The 21,192-nt window shown below is 36.2% G+C and overlaps 3 protein-coding genes across 6 annotated transcripts; all 3 read right to left on the reverse strand.

Moving 5' to 3' along the window:
* Positions 1-433: 433 nt before the first annotated feature.
* LOC103489489 (uncharacterized) lies at positions 434-3,226 on the reverse strand. Its single transcript, XM_008448703.3, has 6 exons — positions 2,994-3,226; positions 2,715-2,854; positions 2,550-2,622; positions 2,288-2,444; positions 1,792-1,833; positions 434-1,559 (listed from the first exon to the last, which is right to left on the reverse strand). The coding sequence occupies exons 2-6, from the start codon at positions 2,786-2,788 to the stop codon at positions 676-678; spliced, it is 1,230 nt and encodes a 409-aa protein (XP_008446925.2). The 5' UTR covers positions 2,789-2,854; positions 2,994-3,226; the 3' UTR covers positions 434-675.
* Positions 3,227-3,923: 697 nt separating this feature from the next.
* On the reverse strand, positions 3,924-15,196 carry LOC103489488 (uncharacterized). The gene is made up of 14 exons (XM_008448702.3): positions 14,468-15,196; positions 13,988-14,077; positions 12,978-13,040; positions 12,233-12,319; positions 11,998-12,150; positions 11,748-11,908; positions 10,896-11,130; positions 10,477-10,587; positions 8,892-9,950; positions 8,506-8,769; positions 7,390-7,575; positions 6,050-7,204; positions 5,095-5,433; positions 3,924-4,919 (listed from the first exon to the last, which is right to left on the reverse strand). The coding sequence occupies exons 1-14, from the start codon at positions 14,882-14,884 to the stop codon at positions 4,533-4,535; spliced, it is 4,707 nt and encodes a 1,568-aa protein (XP_008446924.2). The 5' UTR covers positions 14,885-15,196; the 3' UTR covers positions 3,924-4,532.
* A 770-nt stretch (positions 15,197-15,966) lies between these two features.
* LOC103489487 (uncharacterized) lies at positions 15,967-21,166 on the reverse strand. Of its 4 annotated transcripts, none has more exons than XM_008448700.3 (5): positions 20,269-21,166; positions 18,535-18,640; positions 17,598-17,719; positions 17,366-17,487; positions 15,967-16,520 (listed from the first exon to the last, which is right to left on the reverse strand). In XM_008448700.3, the coding sequence occupies exons 2-5, from the start codon at positions 18,638-18,640 to the stop codon at positions 16,211-16,213; spliced, it is 660 nt and encodes a 219-aa protein (XP_008446922.2). In that variant the 5' UTR covers positions 20,269-21,166; the 3' UTR covers positions 15,967-16,210. The 4 variants fall into 4 exon arrangements, with proteins under 4 accessions (XP_008446922.2, XP_050946940.1, XP_008446921.2 ...); XM_051090983.1 differs by having other exon boundaries at positions 18,535-18,665; XM_008448699.3 differs by having other exon boundaries at positions 19,540-21,166.
* Positions 21,167-21,192: the final 26 nt, after the last annotated feature.

The raw sequence follows: 21,192 nt of genomic DNA on the forward strand, positions 1-21,192 counted from the left end.
GGGTGTGAACAACATTTAGAGGATTTCCTTTTTCTCATTATGGTAAGAATCTGTGCATTTTTTGCATTGTGATAAGAATAAGATTCTAGTTCATAGAAACACCAAATATATACCACTTAAATTTAAGTTCTTTTTTCTTTTTATAAAAATGTCTAGTACTATGTAGTTCTTTTTATGGTGTGTAGCCTCTTTGTTGACTAACTTGGCAAAACAATAAAATGATGGTTATTAAACTCATCCAATTTTCACCTCACTACTCCCCAATTACTCTCCTCATATAATAATTACCAATTCAACACCTAAAGAAAGTAGTTAAAAGTGGAGAGATATCGATCCAATTAGGCCTTGCTTAAACGTTCTCGACAAATTTTGAATAATAATCTCAAACACTTCTCATCTTAGATTTTGAGAGAAATGACAAAAAGAACCGGGGGGAGTAAATATGATCTTATATTCATGCTTTACATTTTTCTCCCTTGCGAATTTGCACGCAACCGAGTAATGTCAACAAATTTGCACCAAGGGAAGGTTGAAAAAAGATGTACATTTCTCTCCCTGTAATTGTTCCAAGGATTGAGCACACAAGCTATTCAAGACCCTGAAAATGTATGATAATATATCGGATCAAAGAAAACACACAACAAAGACAAATATAAACAAGTATGCACATGATTCTTATTTCATCTCCTGTATCAAAACTTTATCCCCGCTTTTGACCTTGCTATCCATTTTTGTTGACATTTTATGATTCTGAAACTCCATAATTGAACTTTTTTCCATCTTTACAATATTCTCCAAAGTTGACCAAACTTCGCTCGGCTGCTCGTGAACCCAACACATGATGAAAAAGATCTTCCTGTCAGCGTGTTTAAGCTTAGTGCCAATGTCTGACCACTTAGATTTTCTTCTCCTCTTTTCTGATTTCAGATCTCTCTCCCCAGCTTGAATAAGCCTTTGCAAGTCGCAAAGCAAGCACAATAAAGCAGGACAGCCCAATGAAAGCAGGGTTGTGACATCGTCAATCAGACTCAATCCAAGCTGCAATCCCCCCACGTGTCGATAAGCTGGAGAACATGTCTGTTCCAAGCAAGATGACAAGGCTTCTAAAACTGTTTCCGGTTTACCATTTTGACCCAAGACAGAGGAGACACTCAAAACAACCAGAGCTGACCCTGTAGCATCTGATTGCCAGTCTCCATTGTACAAGCGAAGTGTGAAACAATAACTATAAATGATATCAACCAAGTGAACAGCCAACAGGGGTGATGGCTCGGCAGTACTAAGCTTGCTAAGTGGAGGTAATGGGGCATCGGGTGCTCGGGGAATTCCACTTGATTGCATCGCTTCCGTTCCACTTGTTAGTGAAGTTGTCATTCTCTCCGCACCATGGAGTTGAACAAGTGGTGTTCCTTCTTTGCTCAGAGATATTGTTCTGGCAGAAGGTTTCATCCACCAAGCTTCCCAAGGTTCAATCATCTTGCTCAACTCTCCTGATGCCATTGCTCTTAAAAACCGTTTCTTCTCCTCCTCAGACAAATCATCAAAACTTATTTGGTCACCTGTAGATATCAGGAAGAAATTCTGCTTTCAACAATGTGACTCAGATGATTTAAAATCTGGAGACAGTCGAAACTAAAAATAAAATTAATCTCTTACAAATCATACGTATGAGTACACATCATAAAAACAGAAGATTTGAAAATTTTGCTCAAGAGAATTGGAAGAAAGTCAAGCGAGAGAAATTCAGGTAGAATCAAAGACTACTATTTTAAGTGATTCCCAAGATCATACCTGCGAGAACTTTTTCAATAGTTTCCTCAGATAAAGTTGAATCTGCAAGAAGTTACAATAAATCTTTAGTCATGTTAATTGCTATAGAAGATAAGAAGCTGTTGGAAGATTGAAGGACAAAACTTTGTTAAAATAACTTCACAGAAGTAAATTTTCATTTCAATTTTTATCACTTAAGAATTTATGTAAGTGCCGATAACTTCTGATTTCCACTATTTGGCTCAATTACAGAAGTAAGCCAAGCATCACGCAACTAATTACCTAGAACCAATCAAGTCTTAAAAAAATAAACTAAAGTACCAGAATCAAATGTTTTAGAAGGTTACAAGGAGTTTTGAGGCTTTTCCTCTAAAAGAGGCAAGCATAGGGGCCTCAATGTAATGTAATAGATAATTTCTTCACAAATTATAAGTTCATATACCCAAGCATTACTAAAGTTCTAAACATAATACTCATACAGAAGTATACGAAGAAAAATCACCCGCCAAACACATACCATCCTCCTCAACCAAGTCTTCCATTTCCTCTTCGGTATGAAACCTTTTTAAAATGTCAAGCGTTTTACGTTTAGCATTATCGTCTGTCCGCAATTGACGCAGCTCCTCAACAACATTTTCTCGCATGAAGGACTCAGTACAACGGTTACTATGAGACTGCAATCTCCAAACAAAAATTCAAGTAAATAAACCATTCAAGCCCATCAATAACCTTACAAAAATCAAACCCATTGAATCAAATTTGTTTGAATTTTCAGTAACCTTGTAACATTGCAGAGAACAGTAACGAGAATTACAACGAGGACAGGTATAATGTGAAAATTGCTTGTGGCAGCTGCATTAGCAACGGAAAAGGATGAAATTAGTAAACTAGGGGAAAGAAAGTTGAGGTAGTAATAATCAAAAAGAGGAGAGAGAGTGACATACACATGACAGATGATTCGCAAAGGAAGATTGACTGAAGAAGACGAATCAACCGAGGTTCGTATCTCCTCCTCCATAGCCAGAAATGACAAAAGAAAACAGGAAAAAGTTGATTCAAAGTATGCAGCGTGTCAAAAAATAAGCTGCGGAAACAAGGAGAAGATGAAGAAAGAATTACTGTTCTTGAATCCTGATATATATTAATTTGATTAAATAACCAATTTAGTCATAAAATTTCAACTTTAAATGGAGAAAAAATGCTCAAAATAAACAATCACTAACATGAAGTCCGAGAGGTAGACTGAGAGAACGCCGGCGGAGACGGTGAAATGAGAAGCCGACGGCGACGGACACTAAGAAGCAAAAGCCGAGACGAGAGTGAGAGGGTAAGGCCGGCTACTGCGTGGGATGAGAAGCCGAGACGAGAGAGGGAGAATCGGCGTCGCAGAGAGATATGAGGCGGCGTGAAGTAGGGAAGTGCCAGGTGTAAACTGTGATCTAAGTTTACCTTTACTAAATTAATAATAAAATAAAATAAAAATATATTAAATAGAAGATAAAATATTTACAAACATGTTACTTTATAATCCAATTAAATTAGGTTAAATTCTAATTTTGGTTCCAATGGTTTGGATAAAACTTGAAAATCATTTATATGATTCGAAAGTTTATGATTTAATTTTGAATGATGAAACTTCATTTATGGTTCCTATCGTTTATTAACGTTCTATTTATTAGAAAATTTTTATCAAACCATATGGAATAAATTATAATCATAAACCATAAGATATAAATTTTAAATATATATTATATAATATTACAAAACAATAATCATATAATTTTTAGAATCACTATTCTTGAAACTTGATATATATTGGTCTGGTTAAACTTATCAATTTAGTTGTAAAATTTGAAGTTTAAATTTGATGTTTATTTGGTTTGACGTACAACAGATGCTCAAAATCCATAGCCAAATTAAACTTGATATGTACATGTCTACGAACGTCAGCCCACCATCTTCAAACAACCAAGTGGTGTTTGATACAAAGAATTTGTTATTATAGTAGAAAGTATTTGAAGTATAAACTATATTAGTTTAAAAAGTAAATAATAAACACGACTTGGTTTGTATGTAGAGTTCGTGTCTTGTGTTGTCGATTAGTTTTTAGAACTGATATTGATCATGCTAATTGCTATGGGAGAGACCAGAGGAAGATTGAAGCGGATGTAGTATTGGGTCATTCAAAGATCTACTCATTTAATACTCTCTTACAAGAATCAAAACTCCGAAACAACATAAAATGAAGGGTTAAATATAATCTTTACAATGTGCTTGTACAGATTTACCCATTGTTGAGCACAGCTAGATATGAGATTAAATCACGAAACCAGTTTGGAATCTGATGGTCTCTTGAGCGATCAAGCAGTCTCGCAATACCATGTTTCTACCAAAGATATCTGCCTTTCGAAACAAGAAGATGGACAATGATTGATCAAGCTCAAACTCTACCTCGTCTTTAATCTTTGATCGCCTACAAGATATCATTGTTTTGTCCTATACTCCAAAATTGCAAATGCCATCAGACGGTTGAGAGTAGCGGTGATATTGGTTCGGTTCTGTTCAGTTTTAGGCTAAACCGAGAGAAAAAACAGAACCGATCAGTTTAGCTAAAACAAGAATCGAACCAATGTCCAATGAAGGGTAAAATCATCAAATCATATTTCTCAAATTCCAGACAGCATTGATGTGTCAACTATTCACGTATGGATCATATTTTTCAAATTTCAGACAACAATCCCATCAGCGAATAAGTAGCCAAATTATTCGTCCATTGTAGTTGTTCCATCAGACTTACTTTCCTGTGGCACAATATTTCCATCATCTTTATCAGCCTCGTTATCATCGTCATTCTTAGTTGAATTATCCTCAAGCATAGGCTCCTCCACAGGTCCACTGTCTTTGTTAGCCTCATTATCTTCATTACCGGTTGAACCATTTTCAATTGAAGAATCTCCATTTGTGCCATTTGCAAGACCATCGACCTTTGAAGTTTCCATGGTTGTGTCTGAAACGACGCCATCATCGTTGGCTTGCTCTGTATCCATAGAATTTTGCCCAGAAACATCATTTTGCTGTACGTCGTCGTTGGGAAGAAGCTGTCCCGGACGTGTGGTATACCCATCAAATTGCTGGCTGCTGATACGAATCTGCAGGCAAAAGGTTAACCAATCCACATGACTAAACCACAAGTCACATAAGAACACCACCTGACAACTATGTTCTTGATTAATTTTTCCATAGTTGCTCATAGGAAAATTAATCACTTAAAAAGCATTTTTTCCTTAAAGCTATAAGAAACAAGGTAAAAGTCCGTTATAATACCTGATAAAGCTGTTCCAGAATGCTGGCCATCTCCTCGCTACCACTCACATGGTAGATAGGACCCGTATCTGCAACATTACGTTCTGTATAAGACGTTATCTCATTCAAGTTGAGTCCAAGGTGGTCAGGCCTTTGAAGCAGAAGTTGAAATGTTGGCTGCAGTTCATAACATTGTTCAAACAGAGATCGGCGGCAGAATACATACAAACCAAGTCGAGCACGAGACATTGCCACGATCAATCTTCTAACATCACGAAGGTGCCCAACAAAGCGGGTTCGGACTAGAGACAGTAATATATAATCGTTTTGTTGACCTTGAAATTTATCGACTGTCGTCACCTAGATTCAAATATCAAACAAGATATGTCAAAGAAATAATTAGCGATATAGGCAGCAATATTAAGATTAGATGCATGCAAACAGAAAGAATGCAAGGCATTTACTCAGCCCAATGGACACAGCCACATACAGTTTTATTTTTTTAGGAAACATTGATTAAATGAAATGATACAAAGGATGAACCTAACCGAAGGGGTTACAAAAGGTTTCTTAGAGTGCAGGCTGTAATTGTTAAAAGGAACCATCTGTTACACCAATAAAGAGCGTTAAAAAGATGTACAAAGGTGAAGGGTAGTTTATCCATGTCCTAGACTGTTTTGTTGAACCTTCAAATCAAAATACCAACAACAAATATACTACTTAGTAACGATACAACTGAGAGAACTTCAAAATGTGTACTTTTTTTTTTTTTTTTTTGATTGGAGAATGTTCCTATTCATAATAAAACTTAAAGTACGATAGAAATGTACTTGATCAAGGGACGCAGCAAGACATCTCAACTAGGTTAAATCTTTAAAATGTGTACAAAGATACTGACTCCATTAATTAACAATTCAGAAACAATAAGTCAAAAGCAATGTAATTGCTCACAAAAAGTAAAGCATTGTGGAAATACCTTGCTAGGGGCACCAATGAAGTTGTATGGTAGACATCTCCGATTAATAACATCTCGGATTAGAAGCTTCTGGCCGTTGTAAGTTGTCAAGATGGATATTTTATTTGCAGGGTACCCTAGTAAACGCATATAAATATACACACTAACAATATATTCAGCTTCCCCCTCGTTCTGATAAAACCAAGGAGAAGGGGCAGTCTCACCCCTCCCTTGGTAGTCCGGCACATCCACTAGCTGATAATCATAAGAAAAACCAGCATTTGCTCTATGAAAAATGGATGCCTCCTTTACATAGGGAAGATCTCCCAATTCTCTATATCTCCAGTTGTAAAGCTTGGCTATACTTGGTCTGGCACGACCTTGAGCATTGAGTTCAATATAAGGAATACCCAATCTGACAAACCTTGTAAATAAACTTTGATCCATATGGCTATACTTTTGAAAAGCCATATTCTTCACAACTGGGGGCAACTGATGGTGATCACCAATCAAAATGCAGCGTTTCAGACGTGCATAACCATCTTCCTGCCTCTGAAGTAACATTGGTATAAAAGTTTCAATTTCTAAAATTTGTGCGCTTTCTTCCATTAGCAAATTATCATACTTGAAACCAAGCCGAAGAAAATCTTTCCTCTTTAGGGCAGCATGAGTGCAAGTCATTGCAACAATCTTTGCCTGCTTAGTCATCAAGTAGTTTGCACGATCAGCTGTAGACTTGAGTAATTCAAAAGCTCTACACTCTTCAAGCTCCTGAAACATTGTCTTGAGATGACGAAAGCACCCCTTAGCCACTCGCATATCTTTATCAAAAGATTCCCCTGTAAAGACTGGATTTGGTGCATTTGAGAAAAATTCTTTGAAGGGAAATCTCTCTTGAACAAAATTAGATTTATCCTCATTTCCAGCACAGGCAGCTATAAATTGCTCCCAGCGTGAGTACACATGCAGTAACCAAAAGTATCCAGCAGTTTCACAAGTATATCCAACATCTTCAGGGAGTTGGAGAGATCTTGCCAGCCTCTCCACTTCGCTCAGCAATTCCAACCTCCGTACAAGCATTGAATTGACACGCCCTTGCCGGCTGAAATCAAGATCAGTTGCTAATTCTTGTTCACCTTGACCAAGGCGAAGTAGATAGCGAGCAGGAACATCTCTCTGGGATAATTAGAGAAGTCAGAAAAAAAATATATTATCATTTAATTCAAAAGACTATGCACCAAGATAGCTTATATCATATGTATATAAACATGAGCACCCTAGTGCCAACACCCATTCACACAATGAACACAAAAAAGTGATCTAACTGTAGGATAGTAACTAGTTCAGTTTTCTTCATTTACCTCCATTATCTTCTCGAATAGATCATTCAGTGCTTGATTTGAATGAGTGATGATCAAGGTTCTTTGTGAAGGGCAACTGTGATAAAGAACATTTAGAACTTGAACGGCTGTATCAGTCTTTCCTGTACCAGGTGGACCAACAACCATGGTTAATCCGGGTTGAACACCAGAGATGATTGCTCCAACCTGTAAAAAGAAGTAAGCAAGTTAGTGTCATAGTTCAAATAGAGAGTTCCATCAACCAACCTACAAAATTTTCTAAAAGCAACAATGTCCATAGGTATCATCCATTCAATAACACCAAATTTCCCTATTTCCTGAAAATAAATCAACTCAAGCACAGGGAAACTAAATGCACATAAGAGAAATCAACGACTTAGTTTAAGGAAATGTAATGCAAAAAGACTAAAAACTTAAGTTGGCCTCTTTCCAGATCTTGTCATTCTATCACGACTACTGCAAATCTATCGAATAGTTTCTTGTAGGAGTGGTTTGGTGGAATTCCACTCTTTTTCCATATACAAATGAAAAGTCTATTTCTGTTGATGTAAATTTGGAAATCATTAAGAAGTGTCTTTTCTTTTGAAATCAAAATAACCAGAAGCTATGTATCAAAATATGATAGTGAAAGAGACAGCTATGAATTCAAGGTCATAGTACACATTGGAAATCCAATTTTTATTACTAGTCTTTATGATTAATTTTGTATCTAACTTTGCATGCAACATCAATATTGAAAGCCAATTAATTGATCGGTAGATCAAATCCAAGAAAATAGATTTCCTCAATTGAAGTAGTAGGATTCAAGTAAAATAGAGTATTTTAGTCAAAATCTTAATTGATTAGTATTAGGATTAGTTTTATTGATTGATTAGGATTGGGATTAATTTGCTTTTCAACTCTCGATCAATAGAGAAATTTTCTTCTTGTCTTGATAATTTTCGATTCATAATAACGACTTTGATTTCATACTTGGAGATTTCTCTCCTTTTATCCTTCAAGCTACGTCATCAAACATCTTCAAATAGTCTTGCCTTAAAAAATAAATACTATTATTTTTATTAAATTAATTTTATAAAATATAAAAATCTAAAAGAAAAAAAAAAGCCATGGAACCTGTGTTGGAGTAAATCTGACAGAGTTCTGTTTTGGCTGATCTTGAGGATAAGGACCCGGGTCAGGAGGAGTATACACCTCAACTATAAGTTTCTCCTTCTCGGCACAGGCATCCATCATGTTTTCATCATTCTTTGAAACACTTGAAGACTTCATATTCTCCGGTAGAGCATGATTGCTACCTTTAAGAACTCTAGGAATCCTAATCCGGAAAGGGGGGCTTGGGTCCAAAACCTCCTCGCCATCTGGATTCGTAAAACAGACCTAAACAAATGAACATAATATATTTAGACTCAGATGCTTGTGATTATACACATCAGAGGCAGGGATATTAATTCACTAATTTAAGAAGTCATTTTAAGTTAAAAGAAGAAAACAGAAATAACCTGATAATCTGGAAAACATTCTTTCAAATGATCAGCATCAAGAAATGTATCTTTAAAGTCTACTGCTTCCAAAAGATCTGGCATGTTAGTCCATTGGGCAGCAGAAGGATTCCCATAACCAAGAAGTATATTATGCAACCAATCAGGAACGATACAGTATTCATTCATAAGATCTCTGATGGATTCCAGTATAGCTTTAAAATTATTTTCCTTGGGTTTCCTCCTCATCAAGACATTAAACGTCCCATATACATCTTCTGTACCCTTCTCTGCAATGGCACTGACATCCATATGGTACTGTGCTGTATCTAAAGCTACGGTTACAGTTCTCAACTCCCCTTTAGGAGGCTTCCACTCATCTGGTTTAATTCTACCAGTAAAGTCATTCATGAGAGTTCCCTCTTCATCACGAATCTCAATAATTTCACATCCACGTACACATTGAAGGCCCAGGCGTTGAGGAACACTAGCTTTGGCAGCTTCCTCTGAACTTAAAGGCTCAAATGAAGGACTAATAGAAAGTAAAAATAAAACATCATGCTCCTTAAGAGCATTCCATTCAGATCTTATTTGTGCTCTATAGCTAGAAATGCTAAAAGTGACATCTGCCGTCACAGATGAAGGCTTGACTTCCCCAATATTTGGCTGCTTAACCTCAGTAATCTTGAATTCTTTAATCGGCACAGCCATTCTTGACCATCCACGGAAAGCAGTTTGTCCCTCGTTATTAATGTAGGCAAGAAGATGGGGTACAGCTTCCTGAATGTCTTCACGGATCTCATAAGTTGATTCCAAGCGGAAGAGATTGAAATTTCTTAGAAGATAATCATGGAGCGTCAAAAACTGTAAATTTAACTTTGGAAGAGCCAAGCAACCTTCTCCCGAGTAGTTAATGCTTGGCACAACGCTTTCATCCCACATTATCTCCTCATTTGGGTATAGTGGAAGTGCATTAATGGCTTCCTTTTGAGACTTTTGTTTCTCAAAAAAGGAAACAACCACCTCAATCAAAAAATCAACCCTATCCGACCAAGGATCTTCTTTTGACACTAACTTGAGCTGCATAAGCAACAAAAATGTTAGCCATAAAGAAATTTAAGATTGTTAGTTATTAGAAGCTGGCAGCGAACTACAGATAAAGCAAACCAAATGAGAGGTAAAAAAAAACATACGAGAGAAAAAAGAAAATAAAAGAGTTCTCTTTGGTACTTTTCATAATTTCTGAGAAACATTTATATCCTATCAGGAAAAAACAAGCGACTACAGATTTTTTATGGTATTTTCACTTAGGAAGATCCATAGCTAGAGATGGAAAGCTCATGTTATTCCATTACATTATCAGGCAGAGTTGACCAGAGTTCCCCACTCATAGGGCATCTTTATTGAACACTGCCCTAGGTTGGGCGTCCCTATCTGAAAACTAAGTAAAGGACTAATGAAATGAATCCAAGAACAGTGATATTGAAGTTGATAAGTCCCTGCTGTCTGATCAATTGGAAATACAAACAAGATGACCAACTCGACGTTAGATTTATAATTTTGGCCTCCAAGGATAATAGGAGTTCGGAGTAAGTTTTTCACAGACCTTAGAGCAAACCAAATCTTTCAGCTCTGGAAGAGGAAGCACCAATAGTTTCTTGGCAAGGTCAGCACGTTTATGAATTGAGCCAACATTAGCCAATGCAAGTTCCCGCAGCTAAAAAAGGAAGAGAGCAATAAATACATTAGTCATGCAGACAAATTAAATTTAAAATATAAAGACAAGAAATTGTAAAATTAATAATTAAATAAAAAATATTTAAAATATCCCTCCTTCTTCATTGAACCACGCATGTCCAAATGCTGTGTCATTTTTAATAAGAGGATTCCATAAGTTCTTGTGCCTTTGTAATTACTGTTTTAGTCATCATTGTATTATTTGTTATCAACGGAAAGGGAATAAATGAAACATCTATTTGCGCGGTTAAACATCTATTTCATTTCTGAATCAGCTTAAAAGCTAACCTTTGGAATCTTCTTAAATGCAAGAAGCTGAAAAGATTGGACACGGTCATAATGAGATTGGAGAACCTCATCATCCGTTAATTGGGTCCCTACATGATCATTGATCTCAAATCCTTCGTAGAACTGCAGCAGATCAACCAGCTGAGCAAAAAGTTTGCCTTTTTCATGTTTGTAAAGAGCACTTAAATGGCATTTGGCAACAACACCAACATCAGCAACAAGCGGTCGAAGGTATCTGAATGGTCCAACAAGGGCAAAAAGAGCAAAATATGATTAAAAGAATAAAACGAAGAAGAAGTCATCAAGTAAATGTAACTAAAGCAAGTAACCCTATAATCAATATATGAACATTAATAGAATAAATCAAATAGGCGACTGAAAAGCAAAGCACTCATCCCTTGGTTTATGGCAGGGGTTCTCATTACCCCCAACCCTTAGGCCGTTTTCTGTGGCCCTTAATTTGGCCCTCTCTCTAATATATCGCTTCTCATTAAAAAAAAATTAAATTAAATAACAAAAAAAAAACCTATGCATATATAACTGCCATAATGCACATAAAGTCCATTAATGTAGTTTGTTCAAAGAAAATTTGAGGGAAAATAAAATTTAAACAAAAATAACAACTTCCGGGCAAAAAGAAAGAAGGTAAACTAAAATAGAAATTAATAAGAAAGCCAACCACGACAGCAGAAGGCAAACACATAGAGAGAGAGAGAGAGAGACTAAATAGTAAAGTAATATTAAGACAACTATACATCAATTAATCACAGGTTGAACTATAAAAAAAATTCATCCATCAAGATTTAAATTCAAACAAAGGATGTATATAGTGGTCACAGCATTTGAGTATACCTTCTTGTTGGGAGTTGACTTAAAAGGTCAATCAGAAACTCCATGAACCTCTCGCAATACAAAATACAAGCATTGTCTCCCTCTATCAACCCATTGGCATCAACAGATTGACTGTTTGCATCATCTGAATTATTCTGAGGGAACACTTCACCATCCAAAACCTGGTTCCCAAAAGTTAGAGAAGAAAGAAAAAAACAGTCAATTTTTTTAACAAAAATTATAAAAATAATCAATCAGAAAGACAGGCAACCTCCAGGAACTCTTCAATGAGATTTCTTAAGAACTTCACTTCTAGAGTTGACAATGGATCAAAAACCTCCCCTCGTTTAATAAACTCCTTGGCCTCTCTCTTTATCATCCTTTTCCATTTCTTAATTATATCAGTATTTAGACAGAGCTCCATCTGCAGATAAATGAAAAAAAAAATATATATTGATACATATTCCAAAGGTGAAAGAAGATTAGCAACAGAGCACATGACATACCTGAAAACGGCCATAAGATAAACTGTGCCAAGACTGCAGACCTGCTATTCTCAATACAGTCTCACTGACAATTTCATCCTCCAAGCTCTGCAGAAGTTAGTTTTCAAAAATCTATAAGATATAAAAGAAGAATAATACAGGGAGATATTGGGAGAAACACAGTCACCAATCCTGGAAATTTTATCTACTACTAGTGTCTTCAATCCCATAAAAGGTAAATAGTAACATTGACATGAATAAATATGAATGTTTCATCGAATTTTTCTCTAAAAGCAAGTTTATTAGTAATGAATTCTCAAACAGGCCGTAAGCTTTCAAAAGCAATTTGGAGGGGGAAACCTCTATAAAAATCAAATTCGATAGACTCTTGTGTAATGAGTTGTAATATGTAAACAGTAAATACAATAGATTACTCCAAATTTAGTTCTTCCCCTTCCACAATTTTGTGTATTATGTGCAAGGAAGATTGGCATGTTACAAAATATTTGTTTGTTAATTGCCTTTTGCTTGGATTAGCATTTTCAGTATTCTTGATACTTTCAATTCTCAAAAAATTAGAAGATATATGGTCATCTCTTTTTTGTTTTGTTTTTTGGACATTATATGGTCATCCTCTTCAACACAGAACTAAGGTTATTTGGGTACTCTAGTGAAAGCTAGGAAGAGAGAAACCACCAGAAAAGAAAATGGCAAGTATGGTTCAATAACAATCGTACAATTAAATTGCTATCAAGAAGTCATATACCTGAAAGGCATTAATCATAAAAACAAGATAGTTTGTCTTCTCCGCAATGCTTATTTCTCTTCCCTGCATCATAAATAGAAGAAATTATATTTTCAGATTAAAAAAACTGATAAATTAAGATCTAAAATAACCAAACATGTAGTTAATTCTGGTCAACAGCTTAAGAAAGAAGACATTCATGTGAAAATGAAAACTACCGAAACTTACAATAGGGAAGAGGAATAATTTAAGTAGAATAATAAATAAAAATAATAATTTAAGCAGAATCACCAAGATACAATAAAGCTAAATACCCAACCATTGGCATAAAGTGAAGTCATAACTTATCCTACTTATAATGATTCTCATCAGAAGGGGAAAAAAACATGAACACAACTGACCAGTAGGTGGCAATCTTCATCAAAACCATTACAACAAATTAAAGCTCTGCCCCATCCAACTCCATATTTGGAAGTAAAAGGCACAACCACAAAATATGATTGAAATCATCTACTTAGATACTAGACAAGACATCGAATTCAAGCCAAGGACGAGCTAAGTAAAGAACCATACTTTCTTCTGGCTTTCAAGCCTGTAAAAAAATGAGACGGAAAACTCCAGTCTGGTTGGATCTTAGTAACTTCCTCTATTTCAAATCGCAATTGACTAGAGCCTCTATCCTAATTTCTTTCATTTTTTTCCATGAAAGTGGTTGTTTCTATGAAAATATATATGATTTTAAGTTTCTCCGATCGCTTCATTCTTGAATAGGCCTCAGACTTGTATAGCTCACTCTACTTACATTCCTCTAGAAGATAGTGATTTCTCAATGAAATGCAACATAGACATATATTATTGGAACAACTTTTGTTGCGAAAAAAATTATAATTGAAGTATATATAATCACCCACTGACGAAAACCAAAATTGAATTATAAAAATAAAGGATGATAATCTTTCTGCTAAAATTATCATTGGATCAATTCCTAACGAGCATGGCATATGTAACAAGTCAATCAAAATAAAACTAACCTCCTTCAGTCGAAGAACCCTCTCAAGAAATCCCTTAAAGACGTCCTTCCTATCATAAAAACATACCCAAGCTGCTACGTTTTCTCGAAACTACAAGATCAAACTTCAAATTGTAAGTCTCACAGCAGGTTTAGATTATGAGTATTCCCTAAAAAATGCGATTTTTAATTTTAAAAGAAATAAACAATAATACATTGTTTCAATATTTTAGAATCTCATAACAATAATAGAAGAATGGTAAGGCTGTTTCCGGATGAGCTCTTATGAAGTTCACTTCTTCCAAAAGAACATTCTTCCAGAAACCATAGCCGTGCAAAGCTTATTGCAACATTAAGTAATTCCCAATTAGCAATAAAGTTTACATTTCCCGCGAAATGCTGTACAGACTTCCATTACAACACAACGAGAAGGACATTCGAACGGATAAATGCTCATGAGAACACTTCATAAATTCAATAAAGCTTTTTACAGAATAAGTACCTTTTCATTAACCATGAGTATCATCGACATTACATGCTCGAACGTAGAAGTCTCCGGGTCAAAATTAGGCCACAAATAGTTTTCCAAGTACTGACTGACCTCCAAAATCATCACCCTCTGCAGAGGCACGGTCTTCCGTCCCTCTTTAACCGAAAGCTCCGTCTCATAAATTTTCTTTACTAACTCTGGATCAAAGGGCTTCTTAGGCTTCGAAGGGTCGCTTACTTTCGACCAGTTCGCCGCCGCAATCTTCGTCAGCCGGTCTCGCTGAATCTCCGATAGCGTTATAGTGTTTGGCAGTGCCGCACCAGGCTTAGACTCCACGGGCTTGTCGTCGACCTGATTGGACTCGACAGGGTATTCAGCCACTCTGTGGCGCTTGAAATCGTAAACACCAGTTCCATACACCTTCGGCATTGTAAGCGGTTGAAAATTCTAACTTCTACAGCAGAGGAAGGGGGTTTTAGGGTTCCGGAGTTTACAAAAGTGGTGCAGGGTTTTAGCTAGGGGGTTGGATTTACTGAGAGGAATAAACCTGGTGAGCTGAGTTTTGAAGGAGCAGCAGAGTCGGTGTAAACGACCTAGTGACTGACCGTAGTCGATGAACGGCGAAAATCTTCACCGCAGCTGTCGGAATTAACTGGTTGGAGAGGAGACGCCGGCGTCGGCGTAAATGGCCATCACCCAACCACAGCCGGTGATCGTCTTATATCTTATAATTATAATTCTAACCCAAGTAAAATTACAAAAATAGGACACATTTCAAGGGATTAAAGAGAATGCGAAATGTCTTTTTTGCCCTTTAGTGAATAACCCCTAAAATCGGAAAGTTTCTTTTAGGGATGCCCCTTTCTGATCCAAACAAAAAACAACTCATCCTTTGCTTTCGCTAAGAACGTCGTGAAAAGAACTCATTTGACCCTAAGAACCACCGACCCGCATGTGATAAAAGCTCAACTTTCGCTACTCATGTTTTATGCTCATTGATTGAAGTTTGATGCTTGCTACTTTCATTCATCCTCCTAGCTCGTCTTGCAAAGGAATTTGTGGTAACTACTCGAGTTTTTATGCTCATAGCTCAGATGCTCAATCTTCGATATCCACATTTGCTCTTTGCCTATCTTGCAGAAGAAGCCATGATAGTTACCTTTAAAGTTTCATAAACGAACCTAATAAAACATAAAATTGGAAAAAATACGAGACAAACCAATAAAACACAAAGATAGATTTTTTTTTTGGGACTATCGATTTCCTAGACAACCACAACTAAATAATAGTGTCAACAACAATGATCTTTAAACGAAATTCTAACAATGAGTCGAAATAGATTTATCGCTAAAAGTTTATATACAATTAATGGGTTTCAAGTTTATCGGTATTAATTATTTTTTTTTTCCTTTCTATTTTGGCTAAAAAGTACTTTGACCAATCAGCAAAGTACTTTTATAGGTTGCTAAAAAATTAAATTAATTCAACCTTCTTCACTCAAGGTACATCAATTCACAGCCATGGAAAAACCTCTTTGATAAAGAAATATTCTAATAATCACACCATTCCCATCAGATATCTCATATTCATGTTGTTAGCTAAACAAATACATAACAAATTTAAAGAAAATATGTCAATCCCCAATTGTAAATATTTACATAGCTGTAACAAGCACAAACATGGTCAATGCCCAAATTTCCACAAAGAAATGTCTGCCTACAAAAGTCGCATTGATGCTATAAGTTACAGCAAAATCTAACGTTCTTCATGTAAATGAACATTCAGAGCAGGCGATTGTGGTAAATGTGCTGCAAGCTCTTCATAGAACTTTCCTAGACGACCGTAATCTGGATTTTTCTTCAACAAATCCAAGGTTTGCGAATTTGTATTTGCACTGACAAACTCTTCTTTCGTGTGTTGTGTCGTAATATCCCCATTGAATAACCTCAGCGCATCTACTGTCGAAAGGGAGTTCACAGATTCATACAAGCTTTGAAATTTACTTTGGTTCTCTGGAGTTCCTGCTAGCTTCTCTTTCAAGTCATCAGGAAGAGAAGCAAGCACACTTCAAAAGAAAAAAACGAAAGTATTCAGTAGAAGTACTCACTACCAAAAACAACGAGCTAACTGCGAAGTGAAAAGAACAATTTTAATTGAGAAAAATTAAAACATATATGAAGGCAATACGAAAAAGGGAAGTCCTGACCAACATGAGTAAAAAAACAGAAAAGGAAAAAGTCCAAAAAGATGCATTCAAAAGAATGAGATGTAATCTCTATATTTCATTGGTGACACAAAAGCCCAAAAGAGAGTACGCCAAGCCCCATATCCTCCAAGGCTCCAAGAAGTTTCCACTATTACTAAGGACTCTCCTATTTCTTTCCGGCCAAAATTTCCATAAGTCACAAAGGAACCAGCCGGTCAAACAAACTATCCTATCAAGAATTCACATTTTAAATCGCCACCTAAATTATGCTTCAACTTCTACTTATATTCCAAGACTTTTCCCAATTTGACACTATTGCACAATGTTATAAGCCAGGCCTATGAGTGTTGTGCAGAGATTGGGAGACAGAGATGTAGTTTCATAAATACTACTCTAGACCTCTTTGCATGTCATACTTGACTGGCTCACTCTTAACAATCAAAATGTTTTATCAAGCTCGTTTGGAAAGACTTTCCAAGTGCTTAAAAAGACATTCCAACAGGACTGAAATGTCAACTGTACTCAAGTAACTCGTACTTTAGAACACAGGAACAATGTAATATAAACATACACTATAAACTGTTAAATTACAGGAACCAAACGTTCTTTGATGTAAAGATAACTATTGGTGACACAAACTTTAAGAGATATACGTATGAATTTGTCCATGTGTAAAATATAGTAGGTAATTTATGTCTCCTTACCTGCTAACACCTCTGACAAGACCCAACTTATATCCAACAGAGACTGACTGCTTGAAGCCAATATTAAATCCCTCTTGAGCTGCAGCTTCTTTCCCAGCAATTAAACCATCACGGTATCCAATCTAAACAATGTTTACCAGTGAAAAATGAGCATGAAAACCATTTAAATCCACTATATGTGCAACCATTCATTAAAAAAGATAAACTAAAATAGTCAACAGAAGTCTGTTACCGTATGAAATTGGTCATGTCTTCTCTGCCACTCCCTGTCCAAATCAGCGGTTTCCTCCAAGCCTTCATCAGAGCCACCCCATAAAGATCCATCATCTTTGCACGAGTCATCCACACCAGAACCTGCAACCAGCCCCTGACTCATATTATCCTACAAACTTTGGTCTGAGTTATAAGAGCATTTTCAGGTGTAACTTGTGATGTGTGGTTCCTTGCAGGGTTTTATGTTTCTCTCATTGGAATTGGTGGGTGATATGGTTAGTTTGTAATTATTCATTGAGTATTATTTTAGTTTATCAGAGCCCCTCCCTCCTTTTTTTTTCTATCCCTTATGTCAGGCCAGCTTACGTATACCTCGATTAATATAACGGGACAACCCGCCTGGCCTTACAACATTTGGGAGTCCCTCCCTCTTTTGAGGTTCCCTATTGTTAATTTTCATTTTTTAAATCCCACTTATTCTTCCATTTTTCTGGAAGAAATTTGGGTTCTTTACATATATAGAAACAAAAACCGCATACAAGGCGCATTGTAGATAGAGAACAGATTACATAGCAAGCAATGTAATGTAAGATGAATAATTAAGCATGTCTTTTTTTTCTGTACCAACCATCACTATAGAAGAGAATTTTCAGTCAAATGCATTAGAGAAATAAATGATTTGGAATATACAGAGATATTTCTTAACGAGAAATTCTAAAGCTCCATATACCAACTAATATACCCAGCCAAATAGGAAAAAGATCATAAAACTTCAGATAAGGTCTGGTTGATCCATGGACTAGTACATAATCAATCATTCCCCCATAATTAAACTTCTCAGAAATCCAAAGTAGATAGTATGCTTGGATATAACATTCATGTCCAAAGCTCCCAGTCCCCCAGCATAATAAAATTTAAAATGTGTCCAAATGCATCATTGAGAGAATAATAACTACCTGATGGCCGATCTTTTTTGTAATCAGATAACGAAATATCACCCAATTTTGACTTTGTCGACTGCAAACTCTCGGAATAAAGTTCTTCAGCAATGGTACCCTCCATCTAACAAGATTAGGCCGATTTTATTCTTCAGAAGCAAATAAAAGAAAACATCATAGTTATAGTTAAGTCCATTTTAAAGCACAATTGAGTTACCAACGTACCCCCCCCCCCCCCCCCCCCCCCCCGCCAAAAAAAAAAAAAATCAACAAAACCAATTAGCATTGGTTGGGCCTATAAGCTCAATTCTACAAAAACAGATAAAGCATTTTCTACACCATTTGCAAATACTACCCGCTCGATTGTATTACGATATTTCAAAAGAGGATAAATACAAGAGTCTATTACTGCCAGGAGATAATTTTCGGCCATCAACAATTTCCCATATCATTATCTTTTTATAAATAGAACTCGAACAGCAAATTATAAATCCAATTTTGCTCAAAGAAAGTTTATACACGGAGAGAAAAAAATCATTTTTTTAACAAGAGACAACACTTTAACGCAAGAAAATCAATTGCCCAGATTCTGGGTGAAGAAAGGATCAAGCAGTGAAATTGACAAATTTACAACGCCAAAACACTAAGAACATAGGACATTATTCCTATTATTCAGTTTCCAGTCTAAGTTCGGTACTCAATATCCAAAATTCCATTTTAATGCTTCGACCAACTAAAGACATCTCAAATAACCAATTTCCGTAAAACTTAACCTTAAGCTGATGAATGAAAGTAAATTTAATTGTTATCATTTAACAAGTCAGTGTCAACTATTAAATCAAAATAACCAATCATATGATATAATTCACATTAACGTTTAAACATCAACAATTCATATCCAGAGTATCTTAGGATCAAAGGGCATGCGTTAACAATATTTTTATACAGGTTCCATACGATCCTTTAATGAATTGAATTCAATGTACACGGCGAGAGAATTAGAGAAATCAACAAACCAATTACCGAGAGAGGAAAGGGATGAACGTGTTGGAAGAAAACCAGGTCGTGGTGTCAGCCGTTCGTGCCGATACCGATCACTAAGAAATGGGGCGGACGACGAGTAGGATAGATTAAGAATGGTGGAGAAGAGGGGCACCGGAACAGAAAGGGAAAACGGTGTTGGAGTGGCGGCGTGAGGTTGCAACAGAGTGGGATAGTGAGATAAGCAGAGGAGAAAGAGATGCGGCGGTGGCAGCGTGGAGGCGACGACGACGGAGAGAGGAAAGACCGGAGATGGAATTGGTAGCACGGGATTTTAAGAGAGAATAGAAAAAAGCTGGTGGCGGGGATTGGACCAGCGGCGGCGGAAACAATTACAATCGATTTAATAAAATACCATTTCTTTTTCTTTTGTTCTTAGACAAGATTAGCAATAAAAACTACATAACATCTTAAGATAAAAGATATAAGCAATGAAAAATATGTGCTAAGAAAGGGATGAAAAACCCAAAGAAGAATATCGTAAATTCTTTAGCATTCATTGTTGGACAGATGGGTTTTCAATAAAAATTGGTGTCGAAACCCGACCGGTATAAAATCGACCTCCCGAATCATATGAAGAAAACCGATAGAGTGGTTCAGCCTGTTAAGTTTTTTGGACCGTTTTTCTTTATACAAAGTGTGAATGTGAGTTTGGGGTTAAGGTATGAATCAATTTTGAAAGCTAAAAGAATATGAAAAGGAAAAACTTACCAAAGAAGGGAAGGTACCACGTGACGGCAGCAGAGGGAAAGGATCGGGGCGACAATCAACTATGGACAGAGGGAAAGGACTGGAGATGACGGGCAACGGTGAGTCTGGGTTGCTTGATGATGGAGAAAGGAAAATGAAAAGACGAAAAGTGACCGAGCAGAAGGAAGAGTTGCCCGTGTTCCTGTGAGGTTGAGGTTGAGGTTCATGCTGGTGATGGTTGGTATTGATGAAACCACCCACGCGACGAAAAATTCGATCTAGCTCTCAGTCGGTTTTTCAAATATTTTTAAAAATCAACCCCCAACCAATCCATCCAAAAAATCAATTTTTATTTGTCGGATGGGTTGGTTTCGATCGTTCAGAACGGTTTTTCAGGTGTCCATACTTACCATAATTTAATTTTATATATTTTATTAATTTAATTTGTTTTCATTTCTATTTTTTATTTTAAAATAAGATATTTATATAATAAATAATATAAACTAATAAAGTGGGTTTGGAGTTGGCCTTGAGTTTGGACTATGTTTTATAAACTAATAAAGTGAGTTTGGCCGATTCAGTCTAAATTTTGGTCGATGTTGGTCGGTTTTTCACTATGGTTTTGAAAAACCAACCCCCAATCGGTCTAGCATAAAGACCGACTTTCGAAGTTTGATTTGGTTGGTTTTGGTGTTTTTGGGTGTTCATGCTTATCCCTAATTTGCATTAAGCTTCCAAAAATTACGAGGAAGAGGATTTCAACTAGGATCCAAACTATGACAAGATACTTCAGCTAGATCCAAGGGATGAAATTGAAAACTGTAGGTGCCTAGCAATATTAGTAGTGATAACATTAAAAATCAACATCCAAATCTGGACATTGTTTATAGTCTCTCGAATCTACCAAGGAATAGCCACTACCTTACATAGATTTAGTTCCTCCAT

The sequence above is a fragment of the Cucumis melo genome, chromosome 10 (genome assembly GCF_025177605.1).
Source record: "Cucumis melo cultivar AY chromosome 10, USDA_Cmelo_AY_1.0, whole genome shotgun sequence".
NCBI classification, from domain to species: domain Eukaryota; kingdom Viridiplantae; phylum Streptophyta; class Magnoliopsida; order Cucurbitales; family Cucurbitaceae; genus Cucumis; species Cucumis melo.